At 45.7% G+C, this 22,675-nt stretch overlaps 1 protein-coding gene across 3 annotated transcripts in view; it reads left to right on the top strand.

Annotated features, from left to right (window-relative positions):
- The first annotated feature begins 1,067 nt into the window (after positions 1–1,067).
- The window catches only part of TAC1 (tachykinin precursor 1), a 39,810-nt gene continuing 18,202 nt past the window's right edge, over positions 1,068–22,675 (top strand). Inside the window, exons 1-2 of one of the 3 annotated variants that reach the window (XM_053265401.1) lie at positions 1,068–1,213; positions 18,222–18,521. In XM_053265401.1, coding sequence (XP_053121376.1) covers positions 1,148–1,213; positions 18,222–18,521 — 366 coding nt within the window. In that variant the 5' untranslated portion in view covers positions 1,068–1,147. Of the gene's footprint in view, positions 1,214–17,670; positions 17,797–17,900; positions 18,008–18,221; positions 18,522–22,675 lie in introns of those variants that run through there. The other 2 variants (XM_053265400.1, XM_053265402.1) reach the window with 2 other exon arrangements.

The following is a 22,675-nucleotide window of genomic DNA, read 5'->3' as shown; positions in this document are numbered from 1 at the left end:
AAGAGCTCCAAAATAAAGAACAGGCGGGGGGGCTGGTGGGCGGGATGAGTTATTTCATTATGCATAATTTCATGTTCCTGGGAGTGCAGACCATGCTCCCAGGTGCAGCATGAAGCTCCAGAGGCTGGGACAGTGCATCCTGGTCTCTGGGAATCCCACACTGCACCTTGCAACATGTGCAATGTATTGGGGGATTCCCCGGAGAGATGGGTGCTTTAAGTGCCTGTCTCTGTGTGGCCAGGCTGGAAGCAGACTGTGCTTGCACATGAGCAGGTAGCCGGGGTTAAAAGCCAGGCTAGGTGGTGCTGCCCCACTGGGATAGGGCCCAAACGTGGTGGGTCTCACATGCAGTCTAACCCAGGCTGGGTATCCCTGTTGGAAAGTTAAAGGACTTTGTGCTGTCTCATGCCTCAGACAGTGGAGGACAGACTAGTAAGTCAGAGGGCTAGAAGGTCAAAGACATTTGGTCATCACTTCCCGCTGCTCTGATGCTATCCCTTTGAAATGTAGATTGCTAATCTCAGGGGATTCAACTTCCTTCCTCCTTCTCTCTCTCTCTTGCTACCTGGCTGTTGACCTTGCAACATGGCAAGTCTCTTGCCCTGCACCATATGTGCAGAGAAGATGGTGAATCCATCTGCATCCATTTAGACAGATAGATTAGAGATCCTAAATCCTCACTTTCCTATCTAGAATGAAGTTCCTTAATAAATGCCTTTTATATTGATTTGAAACTAGCAATTGGCTCCAAGTTACTTTACTCTCAGCACACACGCATGCCTAACTAAATCCACTGTGTTTGTGCCTCTGTGCACTCTGCTATATTGAAAAGGGATTCTCTCACCACAGAGAACTTCCAACATCCCTAGTCTGGGTTAGGCGGCATATGAGAATAGCCTCACTGTAAGACCTTAAAGGAACCCACCCCACAGTGCCGGACCGCAGCTCTGCGGTTCCGTGCACACCCCTAGGTCCCGGTGGGGTTGAGCAGTGAGAGCTACAGGGAACAGCAGTAGGGCAGTCATGTTGGGCAGGGCAGGAAGTGAGATCAGTGAGGGGCGGGGCTTGGAGTAGGCTTCAAGCCCTGTCAGCTCTGTACTGGGGCATTGAAAACCAAGGCAATCGGTGATGGGGACTGCACTTGAGCATGGGAGTTGGAAGTTCCTCTGGAGAAGGAACCCGCTGGATGCAGCAAGTCAGGAGGAGGACCAAGGTAACCTTCTCCCCAGGCCTACTCTGAGGCTGACTTTGTCTGTTCCCATCCTGTAATTCTGGGTTCAAGAAAGGCCAGTAACACACCTCCTCCCCCTTGGAGCCTTACACCGTGGTATGAAACAACTCTTAGTATTATGTGCTTTCGAGGAGGCTGAGTAAGAATATAAGAGGATCCAAGATGGATACAAACAAGACAGGCTAGAGACCTCTGACCTCTTCACAAATGCAGCTTTTTGTTTCCAGCATGCTGCTCAAATGTAGGGTATGAATGTTGATTATACCTCGCCTATGATATTGAGAGAAGTAAATGCTGCACGGGTGGAGAGCTCAGAGATCTTTAGCCTGCCTTGTCTGGACAGGAAAAGAGGTATAAGAGTCTAAATATATTTTTGTTACATTCCCAACAAATCAGAGTTGAAGTCATATAGATATTTCATAGGATTTTTATCAAAAAATAGGCCTCCGCAAATGGTCTCTGCTAAGCAATTTCCCAAGTTCTTTTACAGACTTAATTCCTTCACAGGCAATATTCCATTCAGTTGTGAGCTGGGATTCAAGGCATCACGAAGACTTTTAATTCATTCCTTCAACCTAAGTGTAACAACATGAGCAGTGTGAACAAAATGCCACAGTCTTCCATCCTGCTAACTTTTTTATTGCTTTAATAATATTTTTATAGAGAATATATTCCCAGCAACCAGTTCCAGTTAGCAGCCATATTCTGAACTAACTGCAATTTCTGAACAGTCTTCAAAGGCAACTCCATGTACATCTTACAGTAGTCCAGGCACAGCCTGGGAGGATCTCTCCAGCTCCAATAACTTGTGGCTGGGGAAGATGGGAGTTGTCATCCAACAGCAGCAAGAGAGCCTCAGACTGGCCACCTCTGAACTCTCAATAGAGGTTACCAGCTTTCTATGGTATCCTTTAGGAGACTGTGATTATTTTCTTACACGGTTGTAATGAATGCAACAAGATCATTTCTGAACACTCAAAAATGCTGTATAAAAATATTAAGTAGTAGTAGTATTGTTGTTGCTTATGATGATTATCATCGTGATGATTCCATATGACAGATTAAATCAATGCATTGCTAAATAGTATAATGTCAGTGTGCCACAGAATTAGTAATTTAATACTTAATGGACTAATCTTGGGGAAATATTTTAAAGTGTTTAATATATATGTTTTGGATTGCTGGCCAGTCACACTCCAAGGCTCAGAGCTGATTTTAGTGCTTTAACACACACATAAAACCTGTGTATAAAAAACTCACTATGTTAGTAATATATACTGTGATTAGATATGTTCTCAGAAGAGACCAAGCAATGTTCCTGTTGGGTTCTTTAAAGCATGTTAATGCCAAAAAGTGAATAAAGTAAGGTCATTTCTTATATCTACAAGGATACCAGGATATTTGTATTTACTAAAGTGGCTTTTGCTAGAGAATGGAAATTGAACACAATCTCAGAAGAAGAAGATTGGCTGGCTGAAGACTGGCAAGTGGCCAAGATTAGGAAAGTGATATATACAAGACAGATTTGGGAGAGAGATTTTAAAAAGACAAAATGACAAGTAGGTAAAGCCTGAAAGAGAACACAAGGTTTGGCTCTCGGCAAAACTCTGACCATGAACTTGGAGAAGCTGCTGCCAGTCTGTGAAGACAATAGTGAGCTAGATAGACCAATGGTCTGACTCAGTATATGGCAGCTTCCTATGTTCCTGTGTTTTTTTTAAAAAAAATTGAATGTTTGTTCTTGCATAGTTTGAAGGAAGTATATATTCCAGAGTTCTATAAACCTTAAATAAATAAATCAAACCTTAAATAAATAAAACACAGGAGAATTTAAATTTTTTAAAAAATGTTTGCAAACGATTGAAAAGCTAGCTCAAATACAAATGTCTGGCATAGAGGACGCGCGCGCACATACACCGCATATGCACATACATATACATCAAGGGTGGTCTAAGATGTTTCACTGCCTGAGGCAAAGTACAGTATGATGCCCCCCTTCTGGGGGCGGGAGCTCAGCATCAAGGGTGGCGTGGGGCAAGGGGGCAAGTGCTCCCCTCAAACAAATAGTTTGCCCCCACTTTATGTTTCAGGAGTCTAATATGTGAGATACCCATAAATGTATTTAGCCACTTTTGTTCCCACCCCCGCAGTTTTTTTTCTGGTGCTACCATTGCTCAGCCTTCTCAGTCCCTGCTCTCAAAACAGTGGCGGCAGCACTCAGACTTGTGCCACCAGGGCAGGCTGTGGAAGCAGCGGGGTTCTAGCTCAAGATGAGAAGAGGAGAAGTCTACCCTAGTAGGGCAAGAAGGAGGAAATGAACAGTGTGTGCCCATGGGGCAAGGGGTCTTATTTATTATTTATTTTTCTATGTAAACCACTTTGAGAGCTGGAAAGCAGTATATAAATATTCGTAGGTGAGTGGTGGCGGCGGCATGGACAGCAAAGTGGCACCCATGGTAGCTGGGGCCTAGCACTTGCTGCCCTTGCACTCCATGCCTGAGGCAACTGCTCCACCTTGCCTCATAGGTGGATTGCCCCAGCGCACACGCACACACACACACACACACACACACACACACACACACACACACACGGCAGCTTCAGACATTGTAACTTCAACCTGCTGTAGACATGTACAGTATAGTGAACAGAGAGGAAGTCCCCCCCCCCAGTCATTCACCTGCTGCTCATAGTTATGAAGGGGCTTGTTTGAAGAGGGGGGAATCCTCCCCGTGATGGCAGGCACTCCTGTGACTGCAAGACTGGATTGATCCAATATATCTGAGGAGGGCTAAAGACAACTATACGTGTTTATAGATATCAGCCTAACTGCCTTCTCCGGAGCCTAGGACCATTGACCTGTCTTGCCCAGTACAAACCTCTCAGACTATATTTCCCAAATATGCTGTGTTCCTATAACTGGACTGAACCTGCATGCTGAGAAAGTGTTCTACCACTGAGCTACGATCCTTTGCCAAATATGTCTGAAATAGCATCAAGCTATGGTGTTGAACATTCACTGAAGTCCATCATTGTCAACTACTGGAAACGCCTCTCTGTGTATTCTTGCTCCCCTGACCTTGGTACGTGGATGAAGTTATCAACCAGGTTTTCTTGATAAATCTAAGGAAGCACAAAGACACTGGAGACAGGCTGATGGTCTTTGAAGGTTATGTTCAAGGATTTATATTAACTATAAGAATAATGGGTTAATGTCAATGCATCACCATTTTCTCTTCAACGCCATCCTCTCTAAACTGCTTGTAACTACTGCCGAGCCTTGAATGAAATGACTTGTCTAGAGGGGAATATTCAGGATCCTGAGAATGCATGTGCTGGAAAACAGCCAAGGTTAAATGAGCACAATCATGCTTAAGTGACCTTGGATCTAATAAATCAGAACAGCTCTGCAATCTTTTAAGGAAACTTGTCGTTATTCAAAGTGGATGTCATAACTCACACAGAACTGCCATACCAAGAAAAATAGATCACAGGCAACCTTCTCTGTCAGAGTAAATTAGTGCTTAATGTTTACATGGAGAACCAGACCACCAAACTTTCATCACAGTCACATATGTAAGCCCATCACTTGACCACTGCAACATCAAGAGAGAACTTGCAGATGTGAAACAGCCATCACTAACTAATCTCTATAGGCATGGCCTAATGGAGCAGATGCTCTGACCTCATTTCAGACCCCCTACTCTAGTGGGGACAGTCCACATGTTCTGCTGCTGATCACTTAGCAATCTGCATGCATGTGCGAATCAGCCCTGAGCTTCCCCTGAACTCTTTACTGGATTATTACCATTTAATATTTATTTAGCAGCAAGAATATGTATGGTTTTTTGCTTTATAATTTGACCTATACTGAATACTTTGTGTGAGTAGCAGCAGTCTTGGAATTTCCTTCCTCTTTTCTTTCTAATTAAATGTCACACTGCTTATTTCATAGAGTTGCCATATTATAGCATTACCTTACAAATGGGTGTGTGTGTGTCTTTTTTTCTTTCTATAATGCAGCTTCCTCTTGGTATTTTACTACCTCTAGCTGCATCAAGCAATATCTCCATTCCTATAGGCTAGCCTTGATATGGAAGGAATAGCATATTCAGAAGTGGGGTTAGTTAAGACTCCTAATGGGCTCTTCTGGCTGAATGCACATCACACTGGTCTTAAAGGAACTGCACTGGTTGCCAATTTGCCACTGAGCCCATTTTAACATATATTTTTTAACATTGACCTATAAAGCCCTGAACAACCTGGCCCCCAAATACCTGAAGGAACACCTTCTCCCATATAGACCTGCCCATCAGTTAAGATCTGTAGGAGATGCCCTCTTGGTAGTGCCACCATTGTCAGCAGTTAATGGGGTAAGGGCATGTGAGAGGTCTTTCTCTGTGGTGGTGGCCCATAAGCTGTGGCATGCCCTCCCCTCTGAGGTGCACCAAGCTCTGACATTGTGTACATTCAGGAGAATGGTGAAGACTCACCTCTTTACTCTGGCCTTTGACTAGTAATGTAGTGGTTCTTCTCCTCTCAGGCACTGTATTTTTTTTTTAACTGTATTTTTGATTTTATGATGTTGTATCTTAATTATGTTTTATATTGGTTATATTGTAACCCGCTCTGAGACATTTGGGTATAGGGCGGGCTAGAAATGTAAATAATAAACAAACAAACAAATATATAAATAAATAAATTTGTGGACAAATGCTGGAGACATGAGGCTGGCATTCTGACTAAAGCTGGCCATGTGCAGCCTAGAAAAGCACCCACACAACTGCTATGCTCCTTCTTTTGAAGCATGGGGGCTTAAGTGCAGAGAGGTAATTTTTGCCCATCGCCCTTTCCTCTGGAAGCATTCTGTGCAACCTGGAAATTTGTCCCTGAGGGTAATACAACCCTGAATGTGACATATTTCCGGGTTGCACAGATTATTGGGGATAAAAGCAAAAATCCCCCCTCATGTGTGAGCCACCATGCTTCAGAAGTGGGAGCGCAATCACTGTGTGCATGCTTTTCTTGGCTGCAAATGACCAGCTTTAGTCAGGATGTCAGCTATGAGTGCACAATCTTAGGAGAACGTGGAACGAAGAATAATTAGTTTAAAATTGGTGGGACATTCCAAGTGACTTGTTATGTACCCTGCAGTGTCATCTCAGACGTACGACCAGCATCTCCATAGCAAAATGACTATAATAAGCTTGCTAGGCAAGAACGCTGGATTACTGTTAGGGAGAATCAGAGGTGCAGGTAAGTAATTTTAGATCCTGGACCTAGAGGCTTTTGCCCCCCACCAGTAGCGGCCGGTGAAGGCATGGGTGGAGAAGCAGCGAGAGGCACCTTTAAGAGTAAAAGAATAGGTGCTTATCTCTGCTCCCTCCACACCTGAATGCTGCTTGGAGAAGCCGCTTGCTGCCCAGCACCCCCTGCGGTGGGGATCACCTCTGCCACTCACCTGGCCATGGACGGGGGGTCAGCTCCGTGGAAGCCAGGTGAGTGGCGGAGGTGATCCCCACCGCAGGGGGTGCTGAGCGGCATGCAGCTTCTCCAAGCAGTGTTCGGGTGCGGCGGGAGCAGAGATAAGCACCTATTCTTTTACTCTTAAAGGTGCCTCTCACTGCCCCTCCACCGGCGCTCTCACCGGCCGCTACTGCCCCCCATCCCACTGCAAGAGAAGCATGATCCCCACACACATACACCATGACACATGAAGTATTTTTAACATGTAGGTTCTTGAGGGTCCAGACAGCAACTCAACTCACAAGAATGAACTCATAAGGACGCCCTCTCTCTTCCCTCCCACCACCCACTCTAAGACCCCAGTCTGGAGCATATCATCAGAACTCAGTTGTTTACCTCTTGTTCTCGCTCACACGTTGGGAGAGGGGGTGTTGTCAAAGGGCGAGCAACCCAACAAGGGAGGCATGCACTGGCAGCTGCAGGCATGTCTGCCAGGCTGGTCACCACACTGCTGCCTCTCCGCTCACTGGTTGTCGCCGCTGCCGCCACGGAACCTCTGAGCGGGACGGGACCCGGGAGAATCAGTGACTGCCTCAGTGGCTGCTGCTGTGGCTGTCTACTCACCTCCCGGACTGGGCCACAGAGAACACCCGGCTAGCCTCACCAGTGGAGCCCTGCTGTTCAGTGCTCCAGCTCCACCCCCTTATGCTACAGGCTGGCCCATGCGACACATCGCACGTGCATCATGTGCTTGCTCACTCATACACTGTGCAGGCATGCTGGCCAGTGGGGAAGCGACTCGGCCTGCTCGCCTGCCCCTGCTGCACTCGGCCCTTAGTCAGACCCCAGCCGCACACAAGAAGAGATAGGGCACACTGCAGGCAGGCCGGAGCACACCCTCAGCCCGGTCGCACAATCATCTGCCCATCGCAGCACGGGTCAGTGGCAGGCAGCAGGCAGGGGTGCAGCGCAGCCATCCAATCTTCTGGGACATTATCAAGGAAATGTGGGGCCCCTAAGGGGCATGGGAGACTGGACATCTGCCCAGAAGTCTGGGGAGAAGGGCGCCACTGGGAGGAAGTGTTCAGGTTCAACTTTAATTTATTTTTCTTATTTATTTACAATATTTATACCCTGCCCCTCCAATACATTACTGCTCGGGGCAGCTCACAACATTTGTAAAACAGTTGCCATATAAAATCAGATTAATAAAATTAACCAAATTGAACAAGTTAAAAATCCAAGCAAAAACCACAATCAGAATTAGCTTTTAAAATTCCAAATTAAAATCTTAAAGCTAAAAACTAAGAATTATAAAAATTTAAAACTAAAGAACGTACCAGATATACGCAACAGGTGAAACATTTAAAAGCCTCTTTAAAAGGATGTGTTTTTAGTTGCTTTAAAAAAAAACACTTAAGGAGGAGGGAGCCTAGTGAAGCTCTTCATGGAGGGCATTCCAAAGCCAAGGGGCCACAACTGAAAGGCCCTGTCTCTAGTCTCCACCAATTGGATCTCTGTTAGTGGCAAGGCCAAACTTTTCACCCAAACTTCTAAACTAGACTTGTGGGCTGTTGTTTTTTTAAATTGTTTTAAGGTTTTAATTTGTTTTATGTTCCTGTAAACAGCTCAAGGATGAAGGTTTGGGGCAGTGTACAAATATGACATATTATTTATATATTAATTAATTAACAATATTGATTTATGTACAGGCTCCCAATGAATTGCTTAGGGCCCCAGATCTCATCAGCCATTTCCATCTTCCATGAGCTCTTCCATAAGGGAAGTTTAGCAGTGGAGGCCCCTGCATGGAGCATGGGAGGGAGCTCCTAGTCTCTCCTAGCTCTCTGCTGCTTCCACCTTCATAGATGCTGTATTATCATTAGAGGTGTGGACTAATCATTTTTTGCTATTCAATTTGACCACAATCAAATTACAAAAATTTGAATCAATTCATTGAACCAGCCGGCCATTGTTGGCCAGTTCAACTAATTGAATCAAAAATTTGCTACAAATTTTGCAGTTTGCCCATAAAGAATAATGGATAACTTTAATTGCCCCATTGTTCCCCATGATAAGTCCTAGGGACACCAAAGTGGGTTGGGTGGTAGGGCATGATGGGTGCTACCTACCACCCAACCCACAAAAGAAACAGGCAAACAGATGATATTTTTAAAAAAATTTCCTCAGAAACCCATAGGATCCTATGGGGAATAAGTTAAAAAATAAATTAAAATCATCCACTTGCCCATTTCTTTTGAGGGTTGGGTGGTAGGTAGCACCCCTCATGCTGTACTATCTAAATCAATTTGGTGTCCCTAGGACCTACCTATGGGGAGCAATGGGGAATTTGAATTCCCCATTGTTCCCTATGGGTGAAACAAGCAGAGTTCAGTGCATACATTTTGCAGCCCTGCCTTGAAAAACACTGCGGAACAGAAGCTGCACACACAGCCCTCCCAGCATAGAACAGATTTTGCCAAACACACTGTCCAAAGATGACCAAAAAAGAATCACTGACTCAGAATCCACTGCCAGCCACAGTGCCTGCACTGCAGTAACATAACTGGAACAAGTTGCTCTCTCATACACAATTATGACTCCGTCCTTACTTGAAACACTTGCCACAGCACAGCAGCACCCTTAGCAGCCAGCAAGCATAGCCGTTAGCTCAACCAGAACAACGTCTTCAGCCACATTTTGACTGAGTGCACCTTGCAATGCCAATTGCAGCACAGATCAGAGCAGTGTGTGAAGCACAATTAGTCAAGGCCAGACATGGAGCTCATCACAGCAATCACCAAGAAATATCAGACACATTGCTGAGCTGTCCATTCCTTTCCACAACATCATCTCGCAAACAGATCAAACCACAGCTCAAAGAAGGAAGCAAGGCATCCAAGTTTTGCCTTTGTCAAACTGAGTTCCAGCAAAACCAGACAGTTAAAGCAGCAAGCAATAGCAGATCATTAGTGCTCCACAAAATCAAACCTTCCTTGATTCCTTCCTCCTCTCCTGATGTAAGGGCTTTGTCTGCTTCCCAGTCCCTTTGAATACATTTTGACATTACCTCCTTTTTTGTTTCCCCTTTGCCAGTCTGAAATCCAGCAAAACAGTTATAACAGCAAGAGGAAGCACAGCATATACTCTGTGCTACAGCACATATATTGTGCTGAGAAAAGAAAACCACAAAATCAAACCTCCTTTCCTTCCTCCTGTCCTGATGTATCCTCTTCTTCATAAGGGCTCTCTCTCTCTCTCTCTCTCTCTCTCTCTCTCTCTCTCTCTGCCTCCCAGTCCCTTTGAATATATATTTTTAATTCCCTCCAAAAATTTATTTACCCCTCCTTCTGCCAGGGCAATGGAGACACAGTTGCCCATCCCCACACTTGATTTGAATGACAACAAGCCAACCAAGAAGCAAAGAGAACCAGTGCCAGAAAACCAATCAGCAAGGAAAAATAGCCAACCAAAATGGCTGCATAAATCGTGCAAATCAATTCACGCTGAATCGGGGTTGATTCTATTCGACCTAAAATCAGTCCCTTCATTTACAGGGAAATTCGCTCTGTGGCTAAATCAGTGAATTGCCCCAGTTCGGGGCTAATCGATGCATACATGAATTGAATTACACATACCTAATTATAATACTATTGGAGACTTTTAAAGGATATGTAATTATTCCGAGCAGATATGATTGAGCTGTAGGTCAGGGCCCTGGATCTTTTAAGTACCTAGCAACGCCCCTGCTCTGAAGTCTTTTGACCCTACCAAAAAAAAAAAAAAAGGCCCAAAGAACAAAATTAAAAATGACCAAGAGTTAATAAATTTAATTTGATGTATCAGTTTACTGTGTTCCTGTATCCTGTCAGCTGACTGCATTGTTCATACTTCAGGGCAGTATATCGGCCTACAGAGAACAAACAGCCTGCACACACACACACTCATCCTATTGAGGGAAGGCCAGATGCCAATACCCTCTGCAATTTTCAAGCTTTACTTCTGCAGTTTATGTATTCCCATGAACAGCCTAACCCAGGCGAGGGCAGCCCAGCCCGGGTTAGGCTGCTCGTGTGGAGCACTCCTGCCCTGCCTAACCCTACCTTTATCCAGGGTTAAGGATGTGGGTGTGCCCTTAACCCCGGTGCCGGTGTTGTGTGTATGCTTGGGCTGCATGCAGCCCGAGCATACCATAAGCCAGGTGGTAAGAGAGCCCAGCTGATGGAGAATCCCTCAATGCACCACATTCCTGATGCAGTGCATTGCTGGAGGCTTGCCATGGTGCAGCTCATGTGCCACGTGAGTGGCAGAGCCTGTCGGAGAAAATGGATCGTGTGTGATTGTGTGCACCAGCCCTCCACCCCGCCAGCTATGTTGGTCATGTGTATGACCTTTATGTGTGATTTATATTCAGTGTTGGGGCGTACTTATAATTGAACAAGGTGGGGACAAGTGTCTCTGGGGCAATCAGTTGAGTGACAGCTCGGCAGAGGCGTAACTAAAATAGGGCAAGGGGATACAGTTGTCTGGGGGCCCACTGCCTTGGGGGCCCCCAGAGGCAAGTCACATGACTGATTCCCCCAGCTGCGCACCCGCCCGGGCCTCCTTCAGTTGTATTCATCCTCCGAAATTGATGTGAGTGTTAAGACCTGGAGCTACCAGAACAGCCTGTCTTTCTCTAGTACCATGAAATGACTTGCAGCATCCACAATTTAGGATGATGTTCTATTGTGGCACTATAATTTTAAAAATAATTTAGGATGATGATCTATTGTGGCACATAGGAGATAGATAGATAGATAGATAGATAGATAGATAGATAGATAGATAGATAGATAGATACTGTAGATAGAGGGGGGGGGGTGTTACCACTATTCAGCCTTTCTAGAAATTTAAGATTTCTTTACTTCATGAGCTGAAACGCCGAAAAAAACCCCAAAGCCGAAACGTTTCGGAGGCCTTTATAATGGCCTCCGAAACATTTTGGGCACATGCCTAGAATGTATATACATTTTTGATGTATTTATCACTTTATATAGTGACATTCATGTACATGGCATTTTAGAAAGAATGAAATGCTCAGGACCTCAAAATACGTGGAATTGGAGAAGAGGAAAAACCGGATCTATTTCTAAGAGCAGACTAGTGTTGAGAGAGTTTTTCCTTGCATCTTATGGGCCATATTTTTTACTTCCGAATGTCAGTTGCTGGCAAGCACCAGCAGGGGGTGTCATCACATTCATTCATTCATTCATTCATTCATTTATTCATTTATGCATGCCCCGGCCCTCAAGTACACTACTGCTTGGGGTAGCTCACAACATTAATAAAGTAGATACAATGTAAAATAAAAGATTAATAAAGTTAAAGCAGTTAAAAGACCAAGCTAAAAATCACATTTAAAATTACAATTTCTTTAAGAGTCTCAAATTAAAAATTATTAATAAAAAGCTAAAAATGGAGAACTATAAAAACTAAAGAACCTACCAGATATAAACAGAATATAAAACCTTTAGAAGCCTCTTTAAAAAGATGTGTTTTTAATTGTTTTTTTAGAACACTGAGGGAGGAGCATGGCAAATCTCTCGGAGGAGGGTGTTCCAAAGCTGAGGGGCCACAACCAAAAAGGCCCTGTCTCTAGGCCCCACCAACCAGAACTCTGTTAGTGGCAGGGCCATGAGCAAGGCCTGAGATGCAGTGTAGGGCCCTGGCATGTTCATATGGGTGAATATGGTCTGACAGATACCCTGGCCTCAAGCTGTGTAGAGCTTTAAAGGTTAAGACCAGCACTTTGAATCTGGTCCAGAAGCGGACTTATCAATGAAGCTGCCACAGGATGGGTGTGGCACTCATGAAGTGACTTGTACCCATGAGCATCCATGCAGCAATGTTCTGGACCAGCTGAAGCTTCCAAACCATCTTCAAGGGCCGCCCCAAGTAGAGTGGCCCTTGAGGGGAAAATTAAATAAAAATGCACTATTTGTCCTCATGAAATTCTGTGATCTTTCACAGTGGTGAGTTCTATTTTTTCTCAAATCATCCTATTTTTAGCTAAGTATGCATATATTATATCAAATAGCATGTGCAAATTTTATGCAAAGTGGAGACTTTTTAGATACTTCTAAAAGTGAATAACAGCAACTATTTCCACTTTGGTGATGGTGTTAATGAAACTGCCCTGGGGTGATGGTGAACACCCCTAAATCTATGTTCGGGCTTACATGGGGAAATTAGCTCAGAAAGGACAGTTTAATGTCAGATTTAATTTGTGCAATGCTGTGGACTCAGGAAATGACGGGCCTGAGACAAGATTTACGTTTCAAAATCACAAAAGAGTATTTATTGTAGGGAGGGATAAAACGGAAAGAAATGTGTAGTTAGAGCAATATTATTACTAAAAATATGTTTAACTGCAATGAGGCGTTTTAGTTTAAAGTCCTAATTGTGTAAGTTCCTGGGTGGGCAAGAGAAAGAGGCTTCTTAGAGAGGGAGGTGGTTGGATTTAAGAAAGGGGAATAGAGATAGAATTTGGCCCAGTGAAGGGCAAATGTTCATATCACCTGATCGGGACAAAAGGATCTCAAAGCTCCTGGAATCACCTCGTTCCTCCAGGACAGCTTGGGCAAAGGTGGGTGCAAGAAGGTTTGAGGGATTAGTTGAATCCACAAGGGTGCTTCCTCCGTGGAACCAGCTTCCTATGTTAGCGAGGAAGACTGGACAGATCAGGTTGGGCAAGAAAGCCAATCTGAAGTGTGGCGTGAAGAACTGAGCACAGCCTGGCATGGCCGTTTGGCAGTAAATTGCCCAAACAGCAGCTGGTGACTCCAAGGTAGTGAGTACACAAAGAGCACACTGGATCATGAAATGGAGGAGACTTCTTATATCCCAAAACATAACCTAGCGGCAAATTCTAATTGACCTTTTTTGTTGGATAGGTGTGTTGGGTAGAACTGACAAGGATTCCTTGGTTGCTGATCTTTATTCCTGCGTGTAACGATGTGGGAATTGCCAAGGTATGCCAAGGCTTTTGTCATGAAAACAGAGTGCATAGATGTGAGAAGAGGAAATCTGCATGGATGGAAGGTCCAATAATCTGATCAATACTTTTAATGGGTGCATCTCTTAGGTCTTTTTTGCTATACTCAACCTCTTTTGTGAAGGAGAAGATTTACCCCCTCAAGCCTTATCTGCTTTCTTCCTGCTGAGTTAATTGGCACATTAGCTGGATGCTATCCTCTGTGAAAGGGGGGGGGGGCAGTTCACTTTGAGTGCAGAGTGGCCTTGGCAGAGAATTAACCTGCTTTTAGTTAACTTCTGGGGTCTACTTAGAATATCCCAGTATAGGGAGGGCGTGCATCTGCTCCCCTTTCCAATTTGCTTGTTAGGAGCCAAATCTAGGGACTACTGGACCACTGTCACTAAGTGACCTGCCCCCATGTGCCATAAATGAAGAGCTCATGGTGTTGTGAGGCTTCTGAGCATGTCAAGAGTGAAACCTCCAAGCTTGGAGATTCAAACACAAATGAGGGGGCTCCTGGGAGGCAGCAGGAAAGCATCGCTAGCAACAATGGATTTTAACCATCTGGACCTGACAGATGTCTCAGCTCCAGGCAACCCTGGATGAATCTGATTACTTAGATCCATTCCAGTCATGGATACGGGATGGAAACTGCCTTAGTCACCCTGTGGGATGACCTACGCCAGGAGATAGACAGAGGGAGTGTGATTCTGTTGATTCTCCTTGGCCTTTGAATTATGGGGTGCCAAAGGGATCTATTCTGTCTCCTGTGCTGTGTAATATCTACATGGAACTTCTGAGAGAGGTCATCCATAGGTGTGGGCTGTGGTGCCATCAATATGCTGATGACACCCGCTCTACCTATCTTTTAAGTCAGCAGACACCAGGGAGACAGTAGATGCTCTGAACTGGGGCTTGGAGGCTGTTCTGGACTGGATGGGGGCAAACAAGCTGAAACTTAACCCAGATAAAATGGAAGTGCACTGGGTTGGTAAAACTGATCATCTTAATAGTGAGGTAAATCTGGTATTGGATGGGGTCACACTCCTTCTGAAAGTCCGAGTCCACAGCTTGTGGGTGTTTCTGGACACAACACTGTCCTTGGAGGCACAGGTGGCAGCAATGTGCAGAGGTGCTTTTTACCAGCTACAGCTGGTATACCAGCTGCAACCCTACTTCTGAGAGGCATTCACCACCCCCTCCACCCATGGACCCAGTCCCTCCCTAGCAGCCTTCACCTACCTTGAAGGGAAAGGGTTGTGCATGCATGTGACAGGCCTCAGCCTTCCAAGCAGCCTGTCCATCTCCTCAGGTAACACAGTCTGAAAACCATCCAATATAACAAGACCAGACAGTGCATTGGTAACTTCCAGTCTTCTGGTGCCACAAAAACCTTAGCATCCAAGTCAGAACGGATAAGAGAGATTTTATCTGCAAAATGACCACAGCAGGCTACCAAAGATTCTGTTTGATGGTCTTTGGAACCCTCACATAAGAAGCCCCAAGTCACTCAAAAGCAATGGTAGCAGAAAAGTAGGATTTCTTCACTGTCATCACCATCATGAAACAGGCCCTAATATGGGCTCTAGTCTGTGTTTGGTCACATTCAGTCTGAGTTTTCCACCAACAATGCTCAAGCTGTCTACCAGCCTGCTTCATTGTCTGCAATTCACCTGTATACCAGGTTGTCACTTGGAGTCGGCAGGTTGGGAGAGGACACCTAGGAGCAACTGTGTCAATCACCTGATTCCATCTCCTCATATCAGAGGGAGACCAGGGCGTCAACAGGATCATCTACTCTCTCAGCAGGAAAATCCCCCAGAGCTGTCAAGAATCCATTAGGATCCATACGCCTCCGAGGGTGGACCATCTTAACTGGTCCCCCACCCCTACAGAGATGTATCAGGTCCACTCTCAGTCCAGTCTTCACCAGATAGTGATCCGTCCATGACAACTGTATTAAAGCCTCTTGGACTATCCATGGAGCACTACTGCCACTGTCAAATGTTGACCCAAAGACCAAGTCAAGCATATGGCCTGCCATATGTGTGGGACCAGAAATCAGTTGAGACAAGCCCATGGTTATCTTGGAGAACATGAATTCCCGAGCTGCACCAGATGAAGCAGCCTCTGTGTGGACACTAAAGTTCTCCAAGACCAACCCGCTTCAGGATCCTCAACCGAGACCACTTCAATTAGGCATACTCCTCCAAAGTAACACACACCCCAGACACATATTGTGAAGAACAACACCTTAATAATCACAAGACATAAAAACTCCCTCCTATTAAAAGAAAGGCAATGTTCTAGATAAACCCCACTCCTTCTGGTGCTTTAAGCCACCTAATGGCACAGCAGGAAGCAACCTGCCTAGAGAGCATGAGGCTGTTGGTTCGAATGCCCACTGGTGTGTTTCCCAGAATGTGGGAAACTCCAGCAGCAATATAGGAAGGTGCCGAAAGGCATCATCTCATACTGCACGGGAGAAGGCAATGGTAAACCACTCCTGTATTCAACCAAGAAAACCACATCGTTCTGTGGTCACCAGGAGTCAACACCAACTCGATGGCATAATAACCACTGATGCTTTCACCACTGGTCACAAACAGTACCAGGAGTTCTAGTGTTCCAGGGCAGGGCTAATCAGCTAATCTGGTAGCCTCTATGCAGATGCTAAATCTCAAGCAGATATGAGGAGTGCTGTTCTTCTCATCAGTGTTCTTGCTCTGCAATCCCCCAGCTCTTTCTGCACTTCTTCATCCTTCTGACTCTTCAGTCTGATGGCTGTTCCACATATGGCTGAGAGCCACAAGGACAAGAGTCCTTGTGCTACCACCCTGAGGCTCACACCCCTGGCCCAAGCTGCTCTTTTATGGAGGGACAAGAGGTATCTGCAGAGGGGGTGGAGCAGATGGAAACCACAGCTAGAAGGTGGAAGCTGTACAGCCCTGGTCTACAGGAATACCACACTACTCTAATCTAGGATGCTGAAACTGCACTGGAAGACTCCATGTCACAGGCCCAGTCGTCTCCTGGTTTCTAACAGAATCGCTCTAGATATATTTGTAGGCCACCTACAGAGTTTGAATCTCTGATTCAAACTAGTATTGCATTCAAAAGTCAATAAGACTAAATTGCCAAAACTGAAGTACTTTGATGCAATAGGGTTGTGCTCGGAGAAATGAATGTTGATCTCCACCTCCCTAAATTAGCCTGCCTCTAATGTTACAAGTGGTTTCTGAAGCTGCCTTCTTTCCAACCTTCTCCTTCCCATGTATCAACAATTAGCCCAATAAATAACTTTCCCGGAGTATTTACTGGGTTAATTCCAACTTCCAATAACTCCAGAAATAACCTAGTATCTGGAGTTGCTCTCCTCTCCCTTGCTTTATAGGGGAGACATTGACTGGGGTTGATGCTACAAATTTCTTATTTCTTCCTTACACGTCCTTAAGTGATGGGAGGTGGTGGTGGCATCACCAACCTCACTCTCTAGCAGATAAATGCCCTTCTCTATGACACTTCGTGACAGAGCATAAAGCACAATAAATGATGGAGAAAGCAATGTGAACATCTGCAGGCAAGCAACTCAGGATCGATTTCTTTTGCATTTAACATATGGTAAAGCCAAGTCTCAAGGTTTGTGCACTCATTTGCAAATTTGTGGTCATCTTTATGGATGATGTTTTTTAAAGACCGATTCCCTTATCTGGAGATTATTTTGGACTTTGTTTTTAAAAAATCATTCTTTGACTCCTTGATGTAAGACCTTGGGGTGCCTCCTCAAGCCAAACCAGGCCTGACATCCAACAGATTTTCCCAAAGTTGCACTGGGTGAGTCACTGGATCTGCTTTGATGATTCATCTCTGTTCTCCTGGGACAGTGGTACACACACAAACCATCCCGGGGAGAGGCTGGGAGGAGATGGGTTCCTCCTGCGTAGGCTTGCCCTGGATTGCATCATCGGAAAAAGCCACACTGAAGAAGGTCATTTGTGGTAGACGGACATCCAAGGGGGTCATCCACCTCCAAAGGAAGGCTTGTCCAAAGAATTGGCAGGAGAGGAGCCAGGAAGGGAGTGTGAGTCTTGTGATGGTGGAATATTGGTCATCATGCTTTGGGGGGCGGGGGGGGAGGGAAGAGGAAGGAAACCGGTCATGTGACTCACATGATAAATACTTGAGAGCAATTAGAGGGAGGCAGATGAAGCTCTTTGGCCCTCCCCGTCTGCAGGAATATAAAGTGGAGGGTGCATTCAGCCACACAGCAGCAACAACCTTCCTCGCTTGCAGTAAGTGCTCTCCGAGCCGCTCAGGATTGGCTGCCTGCCTTGAAGCGGCATTGCTTTCATTCAGGTCCTCCTCACACACAGCAGGCTCCGTTGTGCGAGGCTCCAGTGGGGACCAGGGGGAGGCACACGTCGAGCTGCCTTTGGCTTCTTGGATCCCGGCGGGGGAGCCGGTCTGAGCCCCCACTCCTCACCTCTCTCTTTCTTTCCGCTACAGCCTCGGGGAACTTCTGAGCGGCCGGGAGGCAAAGGAAGAAGGCGGGCAGGAAGGACCGGTCCAGGCAGCGGGTCCCTGCCGGCTTCCCCAGACGGCATCCTCCCCTCCTCCTCCTCCTCCTCCTGCGTCCCGCTCGGGCTAGTCGGCTGCTCCTCGACGGGGAAACGGGCGACGAGCATGAAACTGCTGCTGGCGCTGGCTGTGTTGATCTTCGTTTCAGCGCAAGCCTTTGCGGAAGAGCTGGGAGACCACGATGAGCTGAGTTATTGGTCCGACTGGTCCGACGGCGACCAGAACAAGGTGAGAAGAGGTCGGGGCGAGGGGGAGGCAGATGCCTTTTCAGCCTCCGAAGAGAGGGAAGAGGCTTCTAGAGCAGGTCCGATTTTGCCGTCTGCGAGGGGAAAGGGTTGACTAGAGAAGTCCTCGGTGCGGTTTTCAGCCGCTCTGGAGTTTTATTAGACGGCCGCATCAGGTCACTTTCACAGCCCTCTCGCATCTCGGTATTCTACACCTTGGTCCATTTAAAGTAGCTTAGGCGTCTTTTCCCTGTTAAATGAAAGCAGCGCCCGTCGGAGAAAGTACGTAGGATTTGGTTGGCAGTTTTCTGGGAGATGAGAAGGAGAGCGGGGTGGATGATGATGAAGAAGAAGATGCATTTCTGCATGTAGAAGCATCCATATGCCTGGCGTGCTTTACAAAGTATGTAAGCAGGGATGCAGAAACCACTACCACCCGCCCCCACGGGCATTTGAAACCCCCTCCTCCGCCACATCTAGTGACCTATATCTCCCCTCAAGTGTCTTTCCTCCTCCCAAAACATTTAAGGGGAAAGCTGTGCCTCAAGATTTCTCTCTCTGCACCCCTGTATATAAAGACAACTCCTTGCCCCAGCAGCTCACCATTCAGAAATGGGGGTTTTTATTCCAGAGACATTGAAAGAGATGGGAGTGCAATGTCAAGCCAGATCTTAAGGATGCCTTTCCTAGCTTTTCATTCCCAGAGCCCCACAGTATATAAACACTGCAGCTGTTCTTCATGCCTGGTCACAGTTCGCATGGAAAAGAGTGGGGTGCTTGTTTCATATTAAAACTCCTGCAAAGGAGGGAGAAAGTCCCTGTAGTTTCTAGACAGAGGATGGGTTTATTTGAAATTCAAGAGGTAGGAGAGGAGTAAAGGTAAAGTGTGCCATCAAGTCGATTTCAACTGCTGGTGCCCACAGAGCCCTGTGGTTTTCTTTGGTAGAATAAAGGAGGGGTTTCCCATTGCCTCCTCCTGTGCAGTGTGAGATGATGCCTTTCATCATCTTCCTAGATCGCGGCTGCCCGATATTATTATTTATTATTATTAATTCGATTTCTATACCACCCTTCCAAAAATGGCTCAGGGAAAGATAATAAATAAGATGGATCCTGTCCCCAAAGGACTCACATTCTAAAAAGAAACTTAAGATAGACACCAGCAACAGTCACTGGAGGTACTGTGCTGGGGGTGGATAGGGCCAGTTACTCTCCCCCTGCTAAATAAAGAGAATTGCCATGGTAAAAGGTGCCTCTTTGCCCAGTTAGCAGGGACAAATAGAGGTGTTTCCCACAGTGAAATGCTTGACTAACAAGCAGAAGGTTGCCGGTTCGAATCCCTGCTGGTATGTTGCCCAGGAGAGGAATAGCATTACATAATACTACTAAGAGGTACATGGGATGGAGGATGGAGTCGTGAATCGATATCTATGCTTACCAGGTAGTGTGGTCTAACAATGACATGTTTTGTGGGGAAGGGGGATTATGGGTGAATCAGCCCATTTTAATGCCACAAACTTACATGCAGCCTGTGGTTAGTCCACATCTGCCTTCCACGCCTGGATTTCTGCACAGCAGAATGATGGGGGACATAATCCCTGCGTAGCTGGTAGAATCCACCAAATGCCCCAGCCACTTGTGTTCTAGTTCTCCTTAGAATAATAGAATGTTAGCGTTGGAAGGGACCTTAGAGGTCTTCGAGTCCAGCCTCTGCCCACTGTGGGAAACTGCTACAGCATCCAGTCTCTGGAAAGCTCTAGAGGAAGAGAGCCCAACAATCTGCATGAGTCAGGCTGTTCCACTGTCAAACAGCACCTACAGCTGGGAAATCCCTCTTAATGTCTAACCCAAGTCTGCTTCCTTCTAATTTCAATCCATTGGACTAAGTCCTGCTCTTGGGAACATAGGAAGCTGCCATATACCGAGTCAGACCATTGGTCTATCTAGCTCAGTATTGTCTTCACAGACTGGTAGCGGCTTCTCCAAGGTTGTAGGCAGGAATCTCTCTCAGACCTATCTTGGAGAAGTCAGGGAGGGAACTTGGAACCTTATGCTCTTCCCAGAGCGGTTCCATTCCCTGAGGGGAATATCTTACAGTGCTCACACTTCTAGTCTCCCATTCATATGCAACCAGGGTAGACCCTGCTTAGCTAAGGGGACAAGTCATGCTTGCTACCACAAGACCTGCTCTCCTCTCAGCAACAGAGAACAAATCCGCTCCATAGATACACACTGCCTAGAGATGTGTATATCAGGCGGTCTAAAAATATGATAAATAAATATCTGAAGATGATTATATCTCCTTCTCATGTTCTTTTCTCCAGACTAAATCTATTCAGCTCCTTTAAGCACTCCTCATAAGACTTGGTTTCCAAACCCCTCACCATATTTGTCATCCTCTGCACCCGTTCCAGTTTATCAATGTCCATTTCAAAATGCATGCCCGGAATTGGAGGTCTGACCAGTGCAGAGCAGAGTGGGATTTCCCCCTTTGCACTTGTGTAGACAGCAGGAATGCATGAAACGTCTGTGCAGATATTCCCCCCAAAGTTATAGAGAGAGAATTCAGGGCCCATTCTACTCTCTCAGTCGATTATGTGCACATCCTTTCTGTTTCAGATCCAGAGGAGTCCCTCTGGTCCATTATCACAACCAGCGCTGTCATTTCTCCCTTCTACTTGGCATCTTAGATGCATCCCCAGTCCATGGAGCATATTTATGGATGATGGGCTGACAACATCAAGATCTTTCCTCTTTATTGGCAGCTGGCCATTTGCCCTCCAGCAAAGATACTCTTGAACTATCCTGTGAATTATAATGGGATCCGAAATAGGCTGTGACTATTTCGTGAAAGTTTATCATACGTTTACCAGCAAATGCTGGTAAGATGTTCCCCCCCACCCCACCCTATACATTACTAATGCTTGTTTAACTTTTTGTACCAATATAGGGATCTTGAATTTAAAGCTAGTGCAGGGTTCCCAACCAGGGTTCTTCCAGATGTTACAGAACTACAACTCCCATCATCCCAGCCACAATAAATTGTAGCTGGGGTGGTGGGAGTTGTTGTTCAGCAACATCTGGGGTACCACAGGTTGGGAACCCCTGAGCTAAAGGGATTAAGAGCCCTTCCCATTCTGGATAGAATTGAATGCCATAGCAACTTCGGTGGGGGACGGTACCACCCTGAAATGGGTATGTTGCCCTGCTGAATTCCACCTGTTTATCAAGCTGATTTAACAAATTACAGGCATGAGACGGATGAGAAAACTGATTTTTTTCCATGACCTAGCATCATTCTGTTATTACCCAGGTTTGTACAGCTTGCAGAATTCCCACTCGCAGGAAAGATGCACCAAATAAACTTGACAGGGATAAGCAGCTAATCTGCCACTCTCATGAATGTGCCTATATGATATTATTTTTAGAGTATTTGCATTTCACTTCTCAGAAAGAGAGACTCAAAGGTATATTTAACCATATGTAAAAGACACATGAACCTTGTCCCATACTGAGTACGGCACTTCAGGATCAAACCACACTTGATGAGAGAGATCCCTGATCAGATTTCCTGGTGGTTATTGTTTTTCGCTTCCAAACAGGTGTTGGGACAGGTGTTGAGGGCTCTGTTTGATTAGAACAGGGGCACTGGGGAGTGGTGATAGGTCATCCCCTCCCCTCCACACTGTTTCCCTTATCTAAATTGTTCCCAGCTGCTAGTCACCCTACTGGAGACATGAAAATACATGCAACATTTGTACCTGTATTTCTGATTCCCCTGCCCAAAGGATACTTGTCTGTTTTGGAGATTTAGATTAAGGAAACAGCATAGGGAGAAAGTTAAATACCACTTGCAATATCAGTAATCTGATCAAATGTGGAGACCACACAACCTGTTTTGTTTTTGTCTTTTAAATTAATTTCTTTTAAGCAGACCAGATAATGGATTTGGAACATCAGGTGTGATTTGACCAGTCATCTGTGTTTCCACTGCCCTTTAGTGGCAGGGCATAGGAGCTTTAATCTCAGGTTGGGTTTCAAATGGAGGGTTCCATTTTAGAACTACACGGAGATTTTTGGAAACTACAGACAGACAAAAAGCTGGGGAGAGAGGTATCGTCATGTGCTGAGCAGTACATTTATTTGTTCCATTTTAAT

The sequence above is a fragment of the Hemicordylus capensis genome, chromosome 6 (assembly GCF_027244095.1).
Source record: "Hemicordylus capensis ecotype Gifberg chromosome 6, rHemCap1.1.pri, whole genome shotgun sequence".
Taxonomy (NCBI): Eukaryota; Metazoa; Chordata; class Lepidosauria; order Squamata; family Cordylidae; genus Hemicordylus; species Hemicordylus capensis.
Note: the sequence above shows the minus strand (reverse complement) of the source record. Positions and strands in the feature narration are given on the sequence as shown.